Genomic DNA, 20,753 nt, shown 5'->3' on the forward strand with positions numbered 1-20,753 from the left:
TTTTTATTATTAAATTTTAGCATGATTTTTTTTTTTAATATTGTAAATTAATTCTTGAACATCAAAGGTCTGCACAATCATAGCTGATTCATCTCTCTCTCTTTTTCTCCATCCATTATTATCCAATGGCACCATGCACCTCAATATGAAAGACAGATCACTACAAAAGGCATGCGGGGGGAGAGGGACTTTTCACATTACACAGCCTATTCAAGTAAATGTTTCTTCTTTTACAGAGCACAAATAAAAAATATAAACTCAAAAAGTTAAAAGGTGAATCTGAAAAAAACAAACAACAAAAACAAAAAAACAAAAACCATCAGCAGGGTACTATGCATCACCAAAACTGATATTATTATTCTTTGGTGTTTCTGTAATTCCAGTACAACATTGAAACCAGCAAATAAATTACAATGTACAAAACAACATTTTTTTCCTTGTAATTAAAAACTACACAACATTCACAAGCATCAGCACAATTACATATGTACAAATCCTACAGGATCAAAGCCTGTCAGTGTAGACATTTAGGGTCTCAAGGGACTTACTGGACTCTTTAACAAGTGTTAAACTTGTGTATTTTGCATAAAATATAGTCTTAAATAGTTCTTAAATATTACAAAATTCAATCCAAACACATGTATAAATCTGATAAGGTAAATGCGAACCCTTAAGACACTCAGATGTTTGCCTCCTCTCCTGTTTTTTTTTTCTTATTAGTTTTTTCAAAGTTTGTACCACATTTTAAAGAGATTAGCTGAAATAGAAAAAAGGCCTCCTCTCTAGCCTCTAGATTTTTTTAAAATTCATTATTTCTACTTGTGGAGCTACAAGCAGTACCTTCTCTTTAATGTGACACTGATTGATTGCAGTGAAGTTATTAACTGCAAGAGGATGTGAAAGATGTCATTTCAGCACACCAGTGGAGTCTTGAGTTATGCAGTTAATTAAATCCTGCATTCATCTCGTGGAAAAAAATACACACACATTAATCTAGTTCTAGTCCGACCTGATTCAAAGAAAAAAAAAATTTTTTTTGGTTCTTTCAAATTGGAAGCAAATTTTGTTCTTTCTTTCAATGTCAAATCTCCGTTTTAAACTGATTGTTGGACAGTTGTGATTTACATGTTAGGTTAAGGTCAGGGGTCATCTGGGTTAAAGGGGACAAAAAAAATCCTTTCTTGTTTGATGAAGCTACATTGCATCCACACTGAATGTAATTTTGCTGTTTTTTAGGACAGTCAGTATCACTACTGATCAATATCTCAAGTGAACCGGGTGGGGGAACAACACAGATGCACACTTTAACGGGTCAACTAGATGACAAGTTTGAAAGTCCCCATGGATGTATACCAGGTATCAGAGCATTGTCCTCGGGTCTGAATTTCTGAAAGAGTCCTCGTCGTCTGAATCTGTAGTTGGCACGTCGCTGGAGGGGGTGTGAAGGTGGTTGGGCCCTCCGCTCCCCTGGCACACGTACCACTCGTTGAGGTTGGTGACCTGAGGGGAGAGGTTCGAGGAGCGGTTCCTGTGCGGTTCAGAAGTGGGCGAAAGAGGGTCTCCGAGAGGGTTTGTGGAGGAAATATAGGTGACATTGGTGGCAGGGGGCGGAGGGGACTTGCAGTGCACTTTCATGTGTTTCCGCAACGAGCTCGGGTGTGTGTAGGATTTGTCACAGCCGCGCACTTTGCAGTAGTAAGGCTTGTCGCTGGTGTGGACGTGAGAGTGCTTCTTCCGGTCGCTGCTGTTGGCGAATTTTCGGTCACAGCCGTCAAACTCGCACTTGAAAGGTTTCTCTCCTTGAAGAAATGAAACACACAGATACTGTTACGAGTGATAACATCACGAAGTTAAAGCTTTATGGCTTTTGTTTTTGTTGTAGTTTTTTAATAAGTCAGAACAACAACTGGAATTGAATGCTCTGTACCTATTATACCACAACTTGTCAGCATTCCACCTTAAATAAATACAAGTGTTCAGTGTAGAAGCCTGTATGCCTCCGCAGACTAAACGTCCATTACACCCACTGCTCCACACCCACTTTATATTCCCGCGTGAACACGTGTAACATGCCTTTAGGCCCCTCTAGTTTACAGGGGATGTGTGTATGTAGTTGAAAAGGGGGCAGTTCGGAAAACACCAGGAGACCTATATGTGCCGTACTGGTCTCTTTCTCCCACACACGCACACACAAAGATACATACAACCCTGTCACGCACAACAAACAAACAACAACAAAAACCCGGAATGGAATGTGAAGTCTAATGCATCCTGTATATTCATAACAATAATTGGTTAGAGTATTTCCAAAGGGTTTTCCACGTTTTTTCTTCAGTGAATTATTTATTTCCCCTGTGGATTTTACATAATTCAGTTAGGCGAAGAGGCCTATTTATACTGGTGGCAAAAAGCCAAAACTGGGCTATTTACTGGTCAAAATTTGACTTTCAGTCTATTTAAAAAACATAAACAGCTCTCATAAAGAGCACACATTACAATTTAAGGAAGTTGTTCGGCTAAAATTGACTTTCTTTATCTCTCAGCAGCTCTGCCAGACTTTAGTAGACAGAATATGAGAGCAAACTGTCTTTCTCTAAAGGTACTCTCAGAGAGGTAGTTGTAAATATTTTGCACCCCCGATAGGTTACCAATAAATCTGTCGAAGCCTAAAGCATGTGTTTTTTGTTTAAATGCCATCTGCCATGTGCATACACTCATCATCAATATATTAACCGTGCTTTTGCGTAAGGATCCTACGCCCAAAGACAATTACATTTACGCGTGTTCTGTCGCTGTGCTGTAGGTACGTAAGCACGTTTTACAAATCATATGCTCTAATCCTTTCACGCCTACTGCGAGTGTCTTGGTGAGTAAGGGAAAAAAAAGTTTATATTTAAGAAAGAAAATGGAACACGGTAACTCACCACGCGAATTCTTTAATCAATAAAAGTCTTTTTTTTCTCGCTTCTGCGCGCAATTACGCACGATCGTGTCATACGTCCGTTTCGAGTGTGAACAGTAAAACAAGATCGCCTCAGACATAGTCTCATTCTCTGAAACCAAGCCATGTTTTTTTCAGACTGTGGTGCGTATTCTTTATTCAATTTGAAGTACTGACCTGTGTGAGTTCTCTTGTGAATTTTTAGATTCTCCGATCGCGCGAACACTTTCCCACATCCCGGGAAAGGACACGGGAAAGGCTTTTCTCCCGTGTGAACTCGGATGTGGTTTATCAGTTTGTACTTCGCTTTGAAAGCTTTTCCTTCTCGTGGACATTCCTCCCAGAAACAGACGTGGGTGCTCTGCTCCGGTCCCCCGACATGCTCCACCGTGACGTGGTTAACCAGTTCGTGCATGGTGCTGTAAGTTTTAGAGCAGGGCTTTTTTTGACTTTGCTCCTGGTCGATCCATTTGCAGATTAGCTCTTGCTTTATGGGCTGCCGCATGTATCTTAAAAACGCCCCCGCGGCTCCGTGAGGAGCAGAAGCGATGTTCACACTGAGGTTCATGGAGTTGTAGCTGTGGAGAGAAGACGGTCCATAGTGCTCTGGCCTGTGCCCGAAGTGCTCTGGCCTGCCATAGATGTCCCCCGGTATACCCAGGCGCATCTGCCCGTTGAGGGCATGGTGGTGGGCACCTGGGGACGCCTGGTCGTGAAGTCCAGTGAAAAGTGAATGGGCCCCACTTTCCGTGTGCCCATAAGCACCTGTTGGGGAGATGAACATGCCATGGTGATGAGGGGAGGAGGCGGAACTATGCTGGTCGCCAAGTGCATGCATAGCAGAGGCTGAGAGTTCTCTCCTGAGGATGAAGTCCCTGCTGCTTGAGTAGCCTGAGTGGGGGTGAGCCACGGGGAAACCAACTGTGGTCTGAGCAGAAGTGAAAGATGCCGCGGTCTGGGCTTCGGGATGGCTCTGAATGTGCTGAGATGGGCTAAGTTTGAGAGCATTTGTCTGTGCCATGTGCTCTGGTCCAAATGGAGTGAGTGCCACTCCGGGGTCGTTGCCCAGCTCCCCAGGGTGGAGGTGGGCATGGTGGAGAGAGGGTGATGCCCCCCTAGCCCCGGGAAGCCTGTCATATTCTGATGAGGAAGGGGTTGAGTCGCTGCCAAATCCGCTAATCTTATCGCCGGATTCCTCTTGCTTAAAGGGGGTTCCATAACTACACTGACAAGTCCATCCGCACTCACCGCAACTGTTTTTTCCCCACCACACTACGCTCTCTAAAACATTAGGAAAATATGTATATAAGGGGTCTATAAGTTCTTTTGTCCGGCTTCTAACTCTGCTTGCTCCTTTTCCCACTCTGTCCTCAAGCGATTGGCAGAACATACAACAGTTGGAGGACACAGTGGGGAATACAGTTTAGAAATGGCACTGCGGGTATTGGACGGATTTCGGTGACTGGCAGTTAGGAGAACGAAGCGATTGGCTGTCGTTCAGCGCAGGGGCTCAGCAGGGTTCCGCCCCCTCACTCTCTTTATTGCTGTTGACTCCAAAAAGTTGTACTCAAAGTTACCAGCAGATCCGTTTGGGCGGCTTTGTGTTTACTGCTGCTGGTGCATGTGGATGACCAAAATAACAGTTTGTGTGACATGTCAAACCTTAGTCTACTCCGGCTTTGGTTTATCCACATTTTTTGTTGTTTTTTTGGGTTTGTTTTTTTTTTTGGGGGGGGGGGGGGGGGGGGTGGATGCGCTTGTGGATGCTGTGAAATATTTCAAGTATTGATATGTACAAATATTCAAATGTGAAGTGAGTTCTGTTTTTTTTTAATTTTTTTTTATTCATACGTACAAAGATTTGTCACAAAATACAAGAGTGGACGCCCCACGTTCCTGATAAGTGGAAGTTATGCAAATCTTAATTTAAAGTAAAACACAAATACAATTAAACATTAATGCATAAAACTGTTTAAGTGTTATATACACATGACCGATTTCCCCAATATATTGATTAATATGAAATAACTTTGTGTTTACAGGCAGTCATTTAATTTTAATGTTGAAGATTAAAAATATATATATTTATGTTCACACATCTTACCCCACCCACCACACACAAAAGATGGGAAAAAACTACAAAAACTATTACAATTATTAAAAATAAAAATTTTATAAATAGAAAATGTAAGCCAGGTTTGTTTTTTTTTTGCTTGAGGTGTTAAGGTCCAGCAGCACACTAGGACAAGAGTAGCAGAGCCTAACCTTTCGTTCTATTTTAGCGAACTGCAAAGGCAACACTTATTTTTAATGTATTTATTTTTACACCCTTCTCCTCAGTTCATTTCACCAGCTCTTTATTTTTTTTTACCAGCTTTTTAAAAAAAAAATATTGGTTATGACTTAGGTTGGCAGACATTTCAGCTGTATTTAAGTTTACTTCATATGACAGATTATGGCGTGACGGTGTAACCCCTGCTGACAGCAGTACGTGTATCCATCACTGATATGTCTTAATTCACCTTTCCAATCGAATTGTGATGTCTCGCCTCAAACCGCAAATCAGCATGTCAGCTAGTTGTGTCAGGAGTTTTATTGTACACCTTAAACAAAAAAGAAGCCGACTTTGAAAATAGGGAGAATCTAAAATATTTATTAAGCAGTGCATTTTTCTTCCCCACGGACACTGAAGTTTTGTAATTGATTTTCATTATGTTGGAGGAAAACCTCTACACGTTATGGTCCTGTTGCACGTGCCCCCCTGCTGAACTGATTTATGAGCTTGATAATCAGCAACTGAAGGTTTTGCTTTAAGACCTTTCATACGTACAAATAGGGCGCTGCAGTGACATTAAGTATATATATATATATGTGTGTGTGTGTGTGTGTGTGTGAGAGAGAGAGAGAAAGAGACTTTTCAAGATTAGCAGTTATAGGCACCCATATTATTGTCGCTTGTTGTGTCAAATGTATTTTTATGGGAATTGTAAATTCACACACACAAAAACATCCACCCACGACCACGTGTGTGTACCGACTGTGCTCTTTATTAAATAAATAAATTATTCCCTTCTCCAAAGAGAGCTTCTGGAAATCCATAAAACACAGGAGAGTAGTGAGTGCATTGTTTATGATTTCTCCAAGGGCCCCTGATTTACGCTCACCACATTAAGCAGCACATTGGGTTTAATATAATTTACACACTTAGAAATTCATAAAACAAATGTCTCACTTTGGTGGTAAAGCACTGGTTGCTAGTTGGCTATAAATATTTTGCTTTGATCGTGGCAATTTAAGGACATTATATATCCTGGTCACTGGCACGTAGTTTCCCCATTTCTAACATGAATCCTATTATAAAATGATTAAAAAGGAAATACATTTTAAAAAGTAATAAATAAATGGAGTTTGGGATTTGTTGAATCGGTGTAGGAATGGGTTAATTTTTATTTACTTATAGTTTCCAAATAACCCAAAGCTGTCGATGCCTCAGACAGAAGAGGGGGGCGTCTTACTGCTCTCTCGCTCTCTCTTATTCTCTCTCTCTCGCTCGCTCTTTCTCTCTCGCTCCCTCTAAAACAAAGACGCTTTGTCATAAACAGGGTTATTTTACCAAAAGGAGTCAAGAGGCCAACATATGTGGTCTTAACAGGTCAGAGGTCAAACATGCATGAAACACAAGGTCAAGCAAGCCACACAAGTAACCTTGCAATGTGTCAACATATTGATACTGTCAGACAACGGAGAGGAGAAATATGCCTTTGGCATCCATTATAACACACGGGCAGAGCGCCCCTTGCGCGATCGGGATTGTTGGGTTTAATGTTATAAACCTGTCAGATGGCTTTTTCTTTTCTTTTTTTTTTTGTATTTTTGTCAGCTGTAACTGTAGATTGTGTGTGTAATATTTCACGTGATTTATTTGTTACGTGTGTGAGCATAGTGAGTATTGGTACTTCTAAAACCTGTTGAAATACTAGTCTGTGGGGGATTTTGAATAGGTTGGAGGCTTTTTCTTTTCCAGGCAGAAGGGAAAACCCACAGCCTCTTGATGATTGATTTTTGTTCTCAAAATTTTCTTTCTCCTTTCCCCTATCTGGGGAAGGTTTTTGTGTGTTTTTTTCTTCTTCAGAGAAATAAAGAACTTCTTATAGGGGTCGGCAGACGTGACTTTGAACTTGGATCAGCTCCTGCGTTTCCTGTGGTGCGAGTTGAAATAGACTTGGAAGAATGGCATACAACGCTCAGCCTGTCCCACTCAGAGCTAGGAGACACAATTAAAAAAAAAAGTTTTTAAAACGTTTCCCTGGTCTTCACCATTATTTGTCGTCTAGAGTGCACCGGAGAAGCTGAGACAGGCAGAAAGCTGTGTTGTGTGACGGAACCGCAGAGCTTGTGGGATTTTTTTGGGGGGTGAAAATGTAAGTAAACTTCCTTTGACTTGCATGTGAATAAGCAGCTTTGGTGCACGGCCTGTGTATTTATGTGGCTACAGATTCAGTGTGTGTTTGTTGTGGGAAGGTGTCAGTAAATAATTCACAGAAGTATTTTGGAGTATTTGACTTCTATCTGTCTGGCTGCGTGGGACACCAAAAAGGGGGAAAATGAAAGAAGAACAAGAAATCCAATGTAGACATTACTGTGCTAACGTGGGGCAAAAAAAAAAAATCGACTTTTTTTCTTACAAAAACACACCATATGTCACTATCAACACATCCTACTTTATGGCCGAAAATGCGTCACTGACAGTTCAACACAACCTCTACCTTATAGGTCACTAAGAGTTAACTTTCACCTTAGCCCAGTTCACCGCTGTAACATGTAACTTAATTGGTGTGGTAAAGTGAGAACCACCAACGAAGCAGAACTAGCGACATATACAACCACTAAAGAAACCGTCAGCCACCACTGGCGGCTGCCCGGGTGAGACCTGGAGAACCACTAAAGGCCCAGTTGTGGTTGTACAACCAGTGGAAAACCACTGGACTCCATATGGAGCCACACATGCTTTTTCAGCTGTCATGAATTAAGTGACTCAAACTTTATTTATTTTTTTCTGGTAAGGATGGATAGATGGGTTTTTTTGCCTTTACTGAGATGATATGACTGTATAGCGTTGTGGTTAATTGACAATTTATTTTTGATGTCAGTTTCTGTAAATTAAATACAACATCAGCGCTTTTTAAAAACAGGGATACAGTAAAACACAGACCACTTACGTCACATCTACAAAACTACCTAATCAATACCTTAATCCATTATGTCAACTCTTACTTTTTACAATCTTCACTATTTCTCATCAAATGCTGTGTTTGTATCCTTCATACTACAACTTCCCTCAGAATATAAACAACAAAAACAGCTCTCCTCTCTCTTGTCGTGATCCTTTCGCCCGCACACCTCCCAAATCTTCTCCTAAAAGTAGGCGGTAATTATTAGTGGAAAATGGCGTTGCGCTATTAAGTCGCCAAAGCGCTACCTGCTATTGGAGGGGCACCTGGGATTGATGAGGCGCGGCGGCCAATGAGACTGCGAGGAATGAATGAACGCTCTCCAGTTAAAGAGGGCGGAAGAGGAGGTAGAGCCAGTCCACGGAGAAACAGGGACCCTCCGCGATAAACACGGGCAAAGCCAGAGAAATAAATACGTGCGCGTTTGGGAACGGCGTTTTTTGAGATGCCCCAGCTACTGTCTCTCTGCTGTATGCAGAAGGCACCTAGTACGATAATTATTTAATTCTTCGAGTCAATTTTAACGCAAAAAAAACAAAAAAAAAAAACAAAAAAACTGCCGTAGTCAAGAGAAGAGGACACGAGGAAACTCTTGGATTTTTAAGTCACAAGTAAACTAGAAGTAAATTCAGTGTTCGATAAGCCGAGATTCCCTCTTTTATTTATTTTTTATTTTTTACATTTTTCTTTTCTTTTCTTTTCTTTTTTTCAACTCTTGAGCGGAGCAGCGCTTTGAAACACGCCTGATATGTTGTTTCCAAGGCTGGAAGTTCAATCGTCGCGTGCCAGCACCGAGATTTGATTTTTCCGTCTTCTTCTTTTACTAATTTGCTGTAGCTTCGAGCTCTGTGCTGGTGTTTTATATATATATATATAAAAAAAAGAAATCGCTTTGAAGACATAATGCTACTGGATGCTGGTCACCAGTTCCCAGGACTCGGAGTGGGCTCGTTTGCCAGGCATCACTCAGCCAGCGAGATGCAGGAGAGAGACTTGAGTTTGGCACAAAATAGCTTTGTTGACTCTGCACACATGGGTGCGTTTAAGCTGAACCATGATCTCTCCCCAGGACAGAGCTCTGCCTTCACCACCCAGGCGCCGGGCTACCCCGCAGCGGCTCTGGGGGCTCACGCCGCCCATGTCACCTCGTATGCAAGCTCCCCTTTCAACTCCACCAGGGACTTTCTCTTTCGTAGTCGCGGCTTCGGAGAATCCTCTCCGGCGAGTAGCCAACACACTATTTTTGGCCCCACGGCGGGATCCCTTCATCACTCCCACACAGACACTCAAGGCCACATTCTGTTCCCCGGGATCCACGACCAGCATGGGTCCCACGGATCCCCGAACGTCCTGAATGGGCAAATGAGGCTTGGACTACCCGGCGAAGTTTTCGGACGCTCCGACCAATACCACCAGGTTTCCAGTCCGAGGACCGACCCGTATTCGGCCGCGCAGCTCCACAACCAGTACGGCTCCATGAATATGAACATGGGGATGAACATGGCAGCCCACCACCACCCCGGTGCCTTTTTCCGTTACATGAGGCAACAGTGCATCAAGCAGGAGCTCATCTGCAAGTGGATCGACCCCGAGCAGCTCAGCAACCCCAAAAAGTGTTGCAATAAAACTTTTAGCACCATGCACGAGTTGGTCACTCACGTCTCAGTGGAGCACGTCGGTGGTCCGGAGCAGACCAACCACATCTGCTTCTGGGAGGATTGCTCCCGGGAGAGCAAACCGTTCAAGGCAAAATACAAACTGGTCAACCACATTCGGGTGCACACTGGAGAAAAGCCTTTCCCCTGCCCCTTCCCTGGCTGCGGGAAGGTCTTCGCACGGTCGGAAAACTTGAAGATACACAAGAGGACGCATACAGGTAATTAAAATAATAATGCAAATAATAACGATCGCGCAAGCTTTATTTGATATAAAATTGTTTTATTTAAATAGTAAGCCCGGTGTGGGTGCTGTCACCGAGCGTACCCGAGGATTTATTTCGCTGTTGTAAATGCGTGTCTTGCCAAGACAAACACACATTAAGATCTAATTACCAGCGGGTATTTTAGGCTGCTAAAGTAGTATTCCAGGATCACATCCAGGGCAGAGAGGGAGAGGGGGGCGGGGGGAGAAGAGAAGAGAGAACAAATGCGTTTAAAATGGTGGGGATACTTCATTTCTTCGTTACACGGCTACTCTGGGCCCGTTCGAACTCTTCTTCTGGTGCTTTAAAAACGCACAGAAAGCAGTTTAGTTGGCTCTCTGGGAGCTTTATTGTTCAGGCTAAACTTTAGAAATGGGTCAAAGGGAATAGAGAGAGCGCGTTGCGTGCGTCCTAGAGCAGCCAGCCTCGTAGTAAAATCACATCAGCTCATTCATGATACTCTGCGTGTATGTATGTGTGTATTTCGCGTCTCCTCAACCCCACCCACCCTTTTCCATATAGGTTTTTCTCCTTGTGTCCTTATTAAATATTTGTATTTAGCTCTGAAACGATTTGCACTTGGTGTTTGCTCGGGGGTTGTGTGTAGATTTAGCCGAGCACAGTAGCAGCAATGCTGCCAGGAATGCCTTTTGTTTTCCCATGCGCCTCTCTCATATGTGTTGAGGTGCTAGACAGGGCCATTACCAGCCTCTCACATTTTGACTTATTTTCTAGGAAATACATTACGGTGCCGTGCCATGAAATTGGCCACGTGCTAATTAGATTTTTATTGTCTCCCGGCAAATGATATGCCTTCTGCAGGCCTACTGAGGACGGCCTCGTCGTCTTTCTCCCACCCCCTTCCAATCACTATGCGCATTATTTAGGCTAAATAAGACGTTGCAGCACCCCCACTTCGTTTTAAAAGACGCTTGAAACTTTGTCACAATTGTTACGGCTAAACGTGTTGCTTTTAACCCTGCGTTTTATTTACATTTTTTTTAAATGGATGGCATCAGCAATACTCTGCACTCAACTTTTACAACAGACTGGTTCTGCACAAGCTCTTGTTGTTACACACTTCAGCCTGAGGCAGTCTCAAAAACATCTTTTCTTTTCTTTATTTCTTTCTTGCAGGAGAGAAACCGTTCCAGTGTGAGTTTGAGGGATGCGACAGAAGATTTGCAAACAGCAGCGACCGAAAGAAACACATGCACGTTCACACGTCGGACAAGCCATATCTCTGCAAAATGTGCGACAAGTCTTACACACATCCCAGCTCTCTACGAAAACACATGAAGGTAAGTAAGGCGTTGAGGGAAGTGTGTGTGTGTTCTTCTATTTTTTTTTTAAATATTTTTGTACAGTCTAATACCAGGTGGTTTTTAGAATTTATGGTGGTTTTTTTTTGTGTGTTTTTTTTGTTTAACGTGTAAATCAGAAAATAAATATGTATTTTCTTCTTTTCTTTTTTCTTATTTCTTTTTTTTTTTAGGTCCACGAATCCTCTCCACCAGCGTCAGACTCATCACCAGCAGCCAGCTCTGGTTACGAATCATCCACACCTCCAGGGCTGGTGTCACCCACCACGGAGACTCAAAGCAACACCACCCTTTCCCCAGCCTCAGCTGTGCACAACACCACCAACCACAGTGGCCTGTCCTCCAATTTCAGTGAATGGTATGTTTAGGACTACGCTGAAATGAAGCAACACACACTCGTTTCACTGAGTTTTGGGACATGTGCACACAGGAGGCACACGAACACTTCTTTATTTTTTAATCTTATTATTTTGGATTTACCAGGGAAGATGATGATTACCAACAGAGGAAAAATATGTATAATATTTGAGGTGTATTTCATATAATGTAAATAATCACTAAAAGCCCAAATTCCATTTGGTTGTGATAGTTCGTCTGTCTTTGGTGTGTTGATGTTCCTTCAATGGTAGCTATTTCTCTTAACTGGACCTTTTAGTGCACACATTACAATAAAATTGTACTATAATGTTGAATATTGTGATCCTAAGGCAAATTGATTGTACTATACTAAACATCTATAAACTGGAAAGAGTGCCAAAGTTAACATTTAACTCAAACAGACCACAATATTATGCTTGTGAATGTATATTTTAGTTTGCTGGGCTTAACTTGTGATGTTTTGTGCTTTGCAAATTGGAATTGTGAAACACTATCTGGAAGATTGTGAGGACAATAAACGTTGTGCCGTTCGATTTTTTTTCTTTCCTGTAACTACACCCTTCCTTTTGTAAATATCAGCTGCCATATTTATCCATTTGTAATTAAATTATGGTATTTACTTGCTACAGATGAAACAGTATTTATAAAGAATGTTTCTTTACTATAAATATGTACAATTACGAGCTAAACATGGGCAGTTGTTTCGTTATGTGCTTTTGTTCAAAGTTTTAAGAGGTGTTTTCTTCCTTATTGTGATAAGAATTTTACTGCATACAAATATAATAAAAGGTGTTGCAAGTGCTAAATACCCTTTTGCCTTTCCTCCTTTTTACGCTGCTGGGTGCTTGGTGCAGTTTGTAGTGAGTTACACGCAGTTTGGGATTTAGTCTGGTTTGGAATGGGTCAGAGAAGTTTTATGACTTCACCAATTTTTTTTTTCTTTTTCTAAACTAGTCATTATCTCCCCTCTAAATGTCCATGCTGTCAACTCTTTTCTTTTCGGTGAGGAAAAGGCATCGTGGAAATCATGCTGTCAGGCCCTTAAGACAATGGGGCTGTGGAGATAAATAAGAAGTCCCGGAATTAAAAGTGGCCTGTGTGCGCACACAGTCTGAATTTTCTGAAAGCCAAACTATTTGAAATAATGAATTTAATTTCTAACTTTTTTAAAAAGAATGATTCAATTCGTACATTAGTTTTATTTTAATTAAAGAGGAAAACAAAGCAAACTACGCAATTTAACTTCTGCGCACGTGAACGCAACAAAATGCGTGCGAAAGCTGTTCGGTTCGCGCAGGCGTGTGGGGGGAGCAAAAGCTTTTCTTCTCCGTACATCATTGTCTTATCCCTTTTAAAAAAAATTCCCAAACCAGGTGCGGGGATTTTTATTTGAAAATAGAAACTGTAAATATAACCCACCCTCCCTCCCCCCACGCTGGACATTTCACTGGACAGGAGTTTAGTGCAGCCGTGAAGCAGCCGTGAACTTGAACTTGACACGGCTTTAGTTGTTTTCTGGGAGCTCATCTTGGTGCTCTGGTTTCAGCCTGTTCTTGGGGATGACCATGTGTTTCCCGTAGTCCTGCTATTAATATAGATGGTTTTTAGTGCTCGGATGTGAAGGTTTGTGTTGCTGCTGTTAAACTTAACGACTCAGATTAATATCAGTGTCACCTTGCAGCCTGTTTACACCCCAAGGGCTAAATGTCACCGTCTGAGGCCACGACAAGTGCTTGTCTAGTGGCGTGACGCTTTGAGAGACGCCGGCCTCTGCTGTATTGCGCATGCTTACCAGAACGAGCTGCTGTCATTATTTTTACATGAGTCGTGCTTCATGGATGTTGAGCAAAGAAAAACGCGAAGTGGGACTCGTTATCTTTTCCAGACCGCTGTAGCAGCAAGTGGCACTCTGTCTTCTTGAGCTGTTAGCAAACACTGAGTTAGTGCTCACATTTCTTGGCTCTCGGAGTGATGTGGTTAATGAAAAGATTGTGGATCCTCCGGGAAGTCAGGCTGATTACGACCAGACAATATTAACTAAAAGCTGTTAGAACCTTATAAAAATATGTTTTTATTTCTCTCCCCCCTTCTCTCTCTTTGTCTCTCTCACTTTTACAATTCTTTAATACAGCTGAGTTTTGTTAGACTCCTTTCCGCCTCACATACTTGGATTATGTGCCAATCAAGAGCGCAAACTTGAGTTTGGTGCTGTTTTATCATTGTGGCAGAGATGGACGAAAGAATTATTAGTTGTGGATTTTTTTTCACAGTATTTAGCACTTGAAATCACCTCCTAATGGCCTTTTTAGTGGCTGGCCCGGTGACCTCCTCGCATGAGGAAGGTATGACCTGTGGGGAGTGGGAAAGGTCAGCTCCACACAGTGTGTCGATGTCGGTTCCTGTTCGGCTCCTGCTGTGCTGATATTGATCCGCAGAGAAGGAAGCGGGTTTTTTTTCCTTCTCACATCTCTTTGTAGGCTACATTGTGTTCTGTTAGGATAATACTGTAGTGTATACTGTAAAGGCACACTCGACTTGCCTCACTAGGGCCCTTACATATAGGTCTGTTAAAGTCTTGTGATGTTTCACTCCACAACGTGTTATGCGTCGTCTCGTCTCTCTTTATACTTACTGTACTGTATATAACAGAGATGACAAAAAGGTTTACTTTGACTTTGACAAAGTGTCACTTTTGCGGTCAGACTATATGCGGACAGCAGAGGTGAAACCTGTTAATATGCATTTAAAAAATGCAAAAATTAAAATAAATAAATAAAAATTGGACGACTATTTGGGGGTGATGTTTAATTTCCGAGATGGAGAATACAAATTGGATTTTAAACTGCTACTGAGACGCAATCAGCACCCTGATTGCTAGACCATCGTCGCCTTTGCGACCAACATGTCAGTAAAATAAAATCAGCTTGGAAACAACAGGTTTCACTCACATTATAGGCTACTTTAAATAATGGCTTCTTTAACAGACAGCGTATTGCGCATTTATAGAATACAGTAGATAACGAAATAGGAAAAAAAATGACAAGTGTATTTTTCGCCTTTATTATGCTACTTAGGATACTATTGCACCCAACTTTATTTGTCATTTCTCAGGGAGAATGGGGATAGTTTTACACTCAGTTAGGGAATTGTGAATGATGTCCTCGGTCATAATTAGGGACGTGTTTACGGCAAACAACTATTAGGTACAGCGTTTGACTCGAGAATATCTAAATTCAGCTGCACCGGAGTTGCAGTTCAAGATGTGAGCTAAAAGGGAATCTGCTGACTGGAGCTGGTTTGAAGTTTGAGTAACAGAGGGAGGCAGCTCTGGATGGGACCGTGGGCCTCCTGGGAATTAAACCAAGTCGTAACGCGCGTGTCCTGAGCTGCTGTAGTTTGTTGGGTTTGCAACCACAGCAACACCTGAGACGCGTCGTTCGTTGGTGATTTCAGGAGCTCGCTCTCTCTCTCTCTCTCTCTCTCTCTCTCTCTCTCTCTCTCATACACTCTAAGTGTCCACGGTTTGCTTTCAGCCAGTATAAATATGTACGTGAAGGTGCTTTATTGTAACACGTGTGGCTGTGTGTGTATGTTTATTTCTGGTTAGAGGTCTTGTGGGGGGGGGGAAAAGAAATAAATAAAAAATTAAAGTAACAGCAGGCCCATCGGTTATTACCACAGCATAAATTATTGCTCTTTGTCATTCATAATTCATATTCATGGCACCCTTTGCTTGCTTGTTTTTTTGTTTGTTTTAGTTTAATGTCGAGCATTTTGTCCATGTAGCCTATTTGTAGCGAAGGCTACGGACAGAGCTACACCTGTTTTACCTTCCCCTGATCAGACAGGCAGCCAGCGTGAGGGTAAATAAAACGGATCCGGTTTACTTTGAGATATCAAACGTCACGATGCACATTATGAACGCGGTACTGATGCGGAGCACTGAGGGGCAGTGGGTGGATTAGTGAGGTTTTTTTTTCCACACTGACCGATATATATATATATATATATATATATATATATATATATATATATATATATATATATATATATATATATATATATAAATAAAAAAGCAGGCTCATATATATATATATATATATATATATATATATATGAGCCTGCTTTTCTTTTCTTCTGCCCTGCTTCGTTACCAAATCTGTGAATTCTGCTGTTTTAGTTGGCGTTGAAAGAAATGTCATATCACGATGCAGGCAGGCTACTTCCCAAACGGGCCGTTCTCAGTAGAAATAACATGAGCGCTCTTCGGTCGGTGAGCATGTTTGGTCAGAAAAGTTTTAAAGCAAAAACGTCACATCCTTTAATTGAATTTGAACCGTTCTAATGAACGCGTCTGTTCGCCTGCGCGTGTTATTTATAGCCGCTCTGTCACTTCAAACAGTGGGCGTTCCCACCTTAAAGAGAATTTTAATACGTGTAGTAAATGTCACGTAGGATTTCCTTAAAGAAAGATCAACAATGAAAGAGAAACATTATAGAAAACGAAAAACAAAAAAACTTACAGTCACAGCTCACGTTAGTTTTACTCACATGATGTAAAGAAAAAATGTTTTATTATCTTTTTATATATGAATTAAAGTTGGACTGACAAGATTAGTTTAATGCTGATATTATAATTTGCATGTAGACTTGGAGGAGGAGGTGTGACAAGGCCTTCCTGGTCTCCCCTCGTAAAAGTTAATAGGGGTGTCACTTCAGTGTGCAGACAAGTGCAGTCCACTTAATATCCAGAGCAATAAATAGCTTAAGTAGAATATAAACATTTTCACTATGTCAGATAGATAGATAGAGGGCCTTGTATTATGAGAAAGTGAAAAATTTATATATACAACAGTGATAAAAATAAAGAAAAGTAAAAATGAAGTTATTTAATTATTAATTCATCTTTTATTTGCTATTCTCTGAAGCGCTGGGGAGAAAATGTCTTTCTTTCGTTCTTTCTGTCTGTCTGTCTGTCTGTCTGCCCGTCTGTCTGTCTGTGACACGGCTTCTGTTGTTTTTGTACTGAAGTCGATGCACAGTCTGCCTTCCTGTACAACGCAGCTCTCATGGCCTTTCATCTGAGTTCAGCGGCCGCCTTTCTCACACAGATGAATGTGTTTCTGTGAAAGAGCCGGAATGGCTGTCACTTCTCCTGGCACGATGGAGAAACAAACAAAACCCCCTACTCCTTTAAGGAAGCTTGGCGCAGGCACCTCCCATCGGACACAAACACTACAGAGTCAGAAGCACAAATAGCCTTAAAAGCTAAACACTCTCCCTTTCATGCAGAAAGCTTGGCATGACTGGTCCTCTTATGCACACAGAGAAACACAAAGTGGAGAGGTGCAGAGTAAATGACATACTCGAGCTGGACTGACTTATTGTTGTCTTCGTCCCCCCAGAAAAGAGTTTGAAACCCACTAATCCCTCAAAAAACTCTGCATCCTCCCCTGCTGCTGATTTTGCAGTGAAGTTCTCGAAGTGGCTCCTACACATCACTTTGCCAATTCTGTTTATTAAACAATAGATAATGTGCTGCTAATACAAGACGTTTTCAGGTAACTCCTCTTTTTTTCTTTCTCTCTGGCCAAAGCCAAGACTCTTCAAGACAGGAGCAGGTGTAGCATCAAAGACCAATTATCTGCATGCTGAAAACAAAGCTAACCAGAAATCAGATTATGTTATTGATTTTTTTCTCTCTCATGTATCCACAGTTTGCACATTTTTATACACACAGAATGTGGAACATGTGACAAGTTCATTGCAGAATGTTTTGAGAAATTTGCAAGAAGTACACTACTCCCTGTCTCTCTCTTTCTCTCTGTCTCTGACACACACACACACACACACACACACACACACACACACACACACACACACAGAGAGAGAGACAAGGCCAAGGAAATTTTCAATTTCCTCACACCTGTAAACATGCTGTTTTACCTCAGCTCTTTTGATCTTCAAACAGACCAGAGCTGTGCCCTGGGGGACCCCGTGCAGAAAGGGTGACTAGGTGGTGTGTGTTTTCTGGTTTATAGGAATGCTGGCCGGTAATGGAGCATACCTCACGGCCATTTTGCATTTCATATTTTAAGCCCATGCTGTAGTGGGTTCCTAATGAGGAGCATCTCAGATGAAGCTGAAGCCCGATCACCTCACAGTCAAGTCCAAGAACAAGGACTGCAGCCTGAATGCTGAAGTAAAAACTGCCACTTTAGGTCAAAATGTTTTAAATGCAACACTTTAAAATAATAGTACCTGTGCAAAAAAGAACAAAGCATTTTAAGCGAGTCAGAAAGTGAGTAGAAGGGTTTCAAAGGGAGTCATTTCACCTCTTGTGCAAATACGATCATGGTGAACAGTCTAAGCTGATCATTTATGAGGTGTTAGTCTGTATTTTTATTTAAAAAGACTGCACTGATAGCACTTGAAATGGGCAAATTGAGGATTTTTGCTTAAGCTGTAGCGAGCAGCATTTGATTTGTTTCCTCTCGACAGTGACAGCAAACTCAAAAGGTCACAGCTAAAACGTTATCGCAATATGAAAATGCAATGCAAATCACGTTCACTCAGTTGATCTTCCCATTTGAACATTCACTGTGACAGATTAGAAAAGTTTCTGAGGGACCTTTTTTTATTATTTTATTTTACTTTTTTTTTTTCTTTCAGGAAAGCGATTCATGCCAGCGAAGCTAGGTGCGAGCGCAGTGCTCATGCCCCCCTCCACTGTCACTCACATTCAGATCAAGAACGATCAGAAAACAAAAGTCACTGCTCATATTCAAATATTTTTATATGACATGACACAGGAATGAGTTGAATATGCCCCCTACTAATTCCCCCAACACACACACACACAGACACAAACGCAAGCCTACAAACCTTCTGTCAACTTGTGTGTCTTCTCATCTTTTCAGATTTTGTTTATTGATCTTCTTCTCAAATCTTACAAGACAACCCCTGACATGAGCTTAATCTAAAGGAAAGCAGCGAGGAGAGTTTGGAGTAAATCTTCGCCTCACTTTGAGATGATTTCATTTCTGATGTGTTGCGACGTGACTGTGTTGAATGCTTAATATCTTAAAGCACATCAGTGGTAAAAGGCTGTCTGACTTCCACTGGTTTAACTAATAAGAAAGAAATGAAAGTGGACAGAGATCAAACCAGTTGCGGTCGTCGCGACGCAGACTCTTATTCACAAAGTCATTATCACTCTGATCTTAACAGCATTTTCACAGTCTGCTTCTCTCCAGAGGGTTCCACTCACCAGAGGAGACAAACAAATAACACACGTGTGTAGGCTTTGTCACATGCAAATCAGCAATCCTCAACTTTTGTTTTTCCATTAAATTCACCATTTGGTCACAGGAATGATATATGGTATTGATTATATTTCTTGCATATTCTTCTTTTATTGGAAATTTGGAAGTATGACAAGTTTTCTCCAGTGCTGGGCTTTCTCAGCAGGGTACCACTCAGACATTGTCTGTTCTCTGAGACGAGGGTGAACTTGCTTACCTCTACTTCTTGAGTTTAGTGAGCTGGAAGGAGCTAATTTCATTGACTTTCACCTCCTTTTCTTTTCTCTCCCTTGTACACCACAGTCCCCTGACAGTAAGACTTTTCTGGTCAGTGAGTGTATTGACAGGCAGTCAGTTAGCACTTGACATGTCAATGTCCAGTCCAGTCTTGGTCTTGTTAAGATTCTGGGTGTTTGTGTATATTTCTCATTGGCAGAACTGATTTATCTGACAGCAGTCTGGGAGATTATGGCAGATTTAACCCCAGTGCAAAGTATCTGTACCCAGGAATAAACTTAGTTTGGGTAAGGTCACCAGGCCGAGGTCATTATTTACATCGGGACACTGGATGGCACAGTCACTGATGTTTCAACATTTTAAAAAATTTACTTTGCATTGTTTGAACAAAAAAAGTTTGCTACAATGATAATAATTATTTGATGTAGGTGTATAAATGAGTATATGCATACCTTCCGGCCCCACCAACCCTTACTTAACAATCCAAGATGGCAGCAGGAAGCATAAGTAGTATTAAAACTGCACAGCGTTTTTAAGTTAAAACAAACAAACAAACAAACAAACAAACAAACAAACAAACAAACAAACAAACAAACAAACAAACAAACAAACAAACAAACAAACAAACAAACAAACAAACAAACAAAACAGCAGTTATTAAAAATCAAACCAATCCTGTTTTTTCTTACTTTTCCAACATTATTACTGGATTGCACTAATTCAGGAGCTACATGACTCCTGAGTTCCAACATCTGAAGTACCTGGAACGTGGCAGAAAGCCTTCCTCAAGAAGGTCTCATCTTTTCAAGCTGTTTAAGTACTTCCCCATGTATAATCTGGGAATAGCTGAAGTTCTGCACCATATTAACACCGAAATGGTGGTAAAAGCCATAATGACAGTGACTTACCGTCGACGAATATCTGTTATGTGGGTGGTGGTAGGTGCTATGCAGTGGGAAGAGGTTGTTTCTCCATTGTTTAGAGCTGCTTTGCCAAGGTTCCAACTCTCTATGCACAACAAACACAGAGCAGCGTTAATGTAGCTTTCTCTCCAAACAACCCAATGCTTCCTGGGTAGAGTCACTCAGAGATAGGATACATCACTGCGCTGTATTAAAGGAGCTTGTTTTACCAGCTACATTCCTCTGTGATGCCAACATCACAGTGATGGAAGGTGCTGTCTGGGTAACTTGGCAGCGGTGGCCATGACAACCTCACACGGTTAATAAATTTGAGAGGTGCATCACCAGCTAAAATAACACAAAGCATGGCTTGCACCAGCAGATGTGACACTGCTTTTGGTGCTTGCAAAGGTGAGAACAGGGGTCATAATGGGCCCTTTAGTTAGCGATGACTGTGGCCACCCACGGCCATTTTCTGACTAAACCCATGGGCACAGAAATACAAGGCTTTCATTTA

The 20,753-nt window shown here is 41.6% G+C and overlaps 2 protein-coding genes across 2 annotated transcripts; one reads left to right on the plus strand and one right to left on the minus strand.

The window, feature by feature from the left end:
• On the minus strand, nt 1-4,567 carry zic5 (zic family member 5 (odd-paired homolog, Drosophila)). Its single transcript, XM_082508945.1, is given in 3 exon segments — nt 1-1,799; nt 3,119-4,042; nt 4,045-4,567. Coding segments are annotated over 3 exon segments (1,479 nt in total). The 5' UTR covers nt 4,160-4,567; the 3' UTR covers nt 1-1,359.
• Nucleotides 4,568-8,680: 4,113 nt separating this feature from the next.
• Nucleotides 8,681-12,590, plus strand: zic2a (zic family member 2 (odd-paired homolog, Drosophila), a). Its single transcript, XM_082508212.1, has 3 exons — nt 8,681-10,048; nt 11,231-11,394; nt 11,589-12,590. The coding sequence occupies exons 1-3, from the start codon at nt 9,076-9,078 to the stop codon at nt 11,781-11,783; spliced, it is 1,332 nt and encodes a 443-aa protein (XP_082364338.1). The 5' UTR covers nt 8,681-9,075; the 3' UTR covers nt 11,784-12,590.
• Nucleotides 12,591-20,753: the final 8,163 nt, after the last annotated feature.

This window comes from Aulonocara stuartgranti (assembly GCF_965226115.1).
Source record: "Aulonocara stuartgranti genome assembly, chromosome: 16".
Classification (NCBI taxonomy): domain Eukaryota; kingdom Metazoa; phylum Chordata; class Actinopteri; order Cichliformes; family Cichlidae; genus Aulonocara; species Aulonocara stuartgranti.

What these genes read in the sequence shown, in the direction of transcription:
- zic2a (XM_082508212.1), top strand. Translation starts at nt 9,076, where the DNA reads ATGCTACTGGATGCTGGTCACCAGTTCCCAGGACTCGGAGTGGGCTCG. An exon ending in ACACAAGAGGACGCATACAG is followed by an intron (nt 10,049 to 11,230) that starts GTAATTAAAATA and finishes TCTTTCTTGCAG; the next exon opens with GAGAGAAACCGTTCCAGTGT. An exon ending in CTCTACGAAAACACATGAAG is followed by an intron (nt 11,395 to 11,588) that starts GTAAGTAAGGCG and finishes TTTTTTTTTTAG; the next exon opens with GTCCACGAATCCTCTCCACC.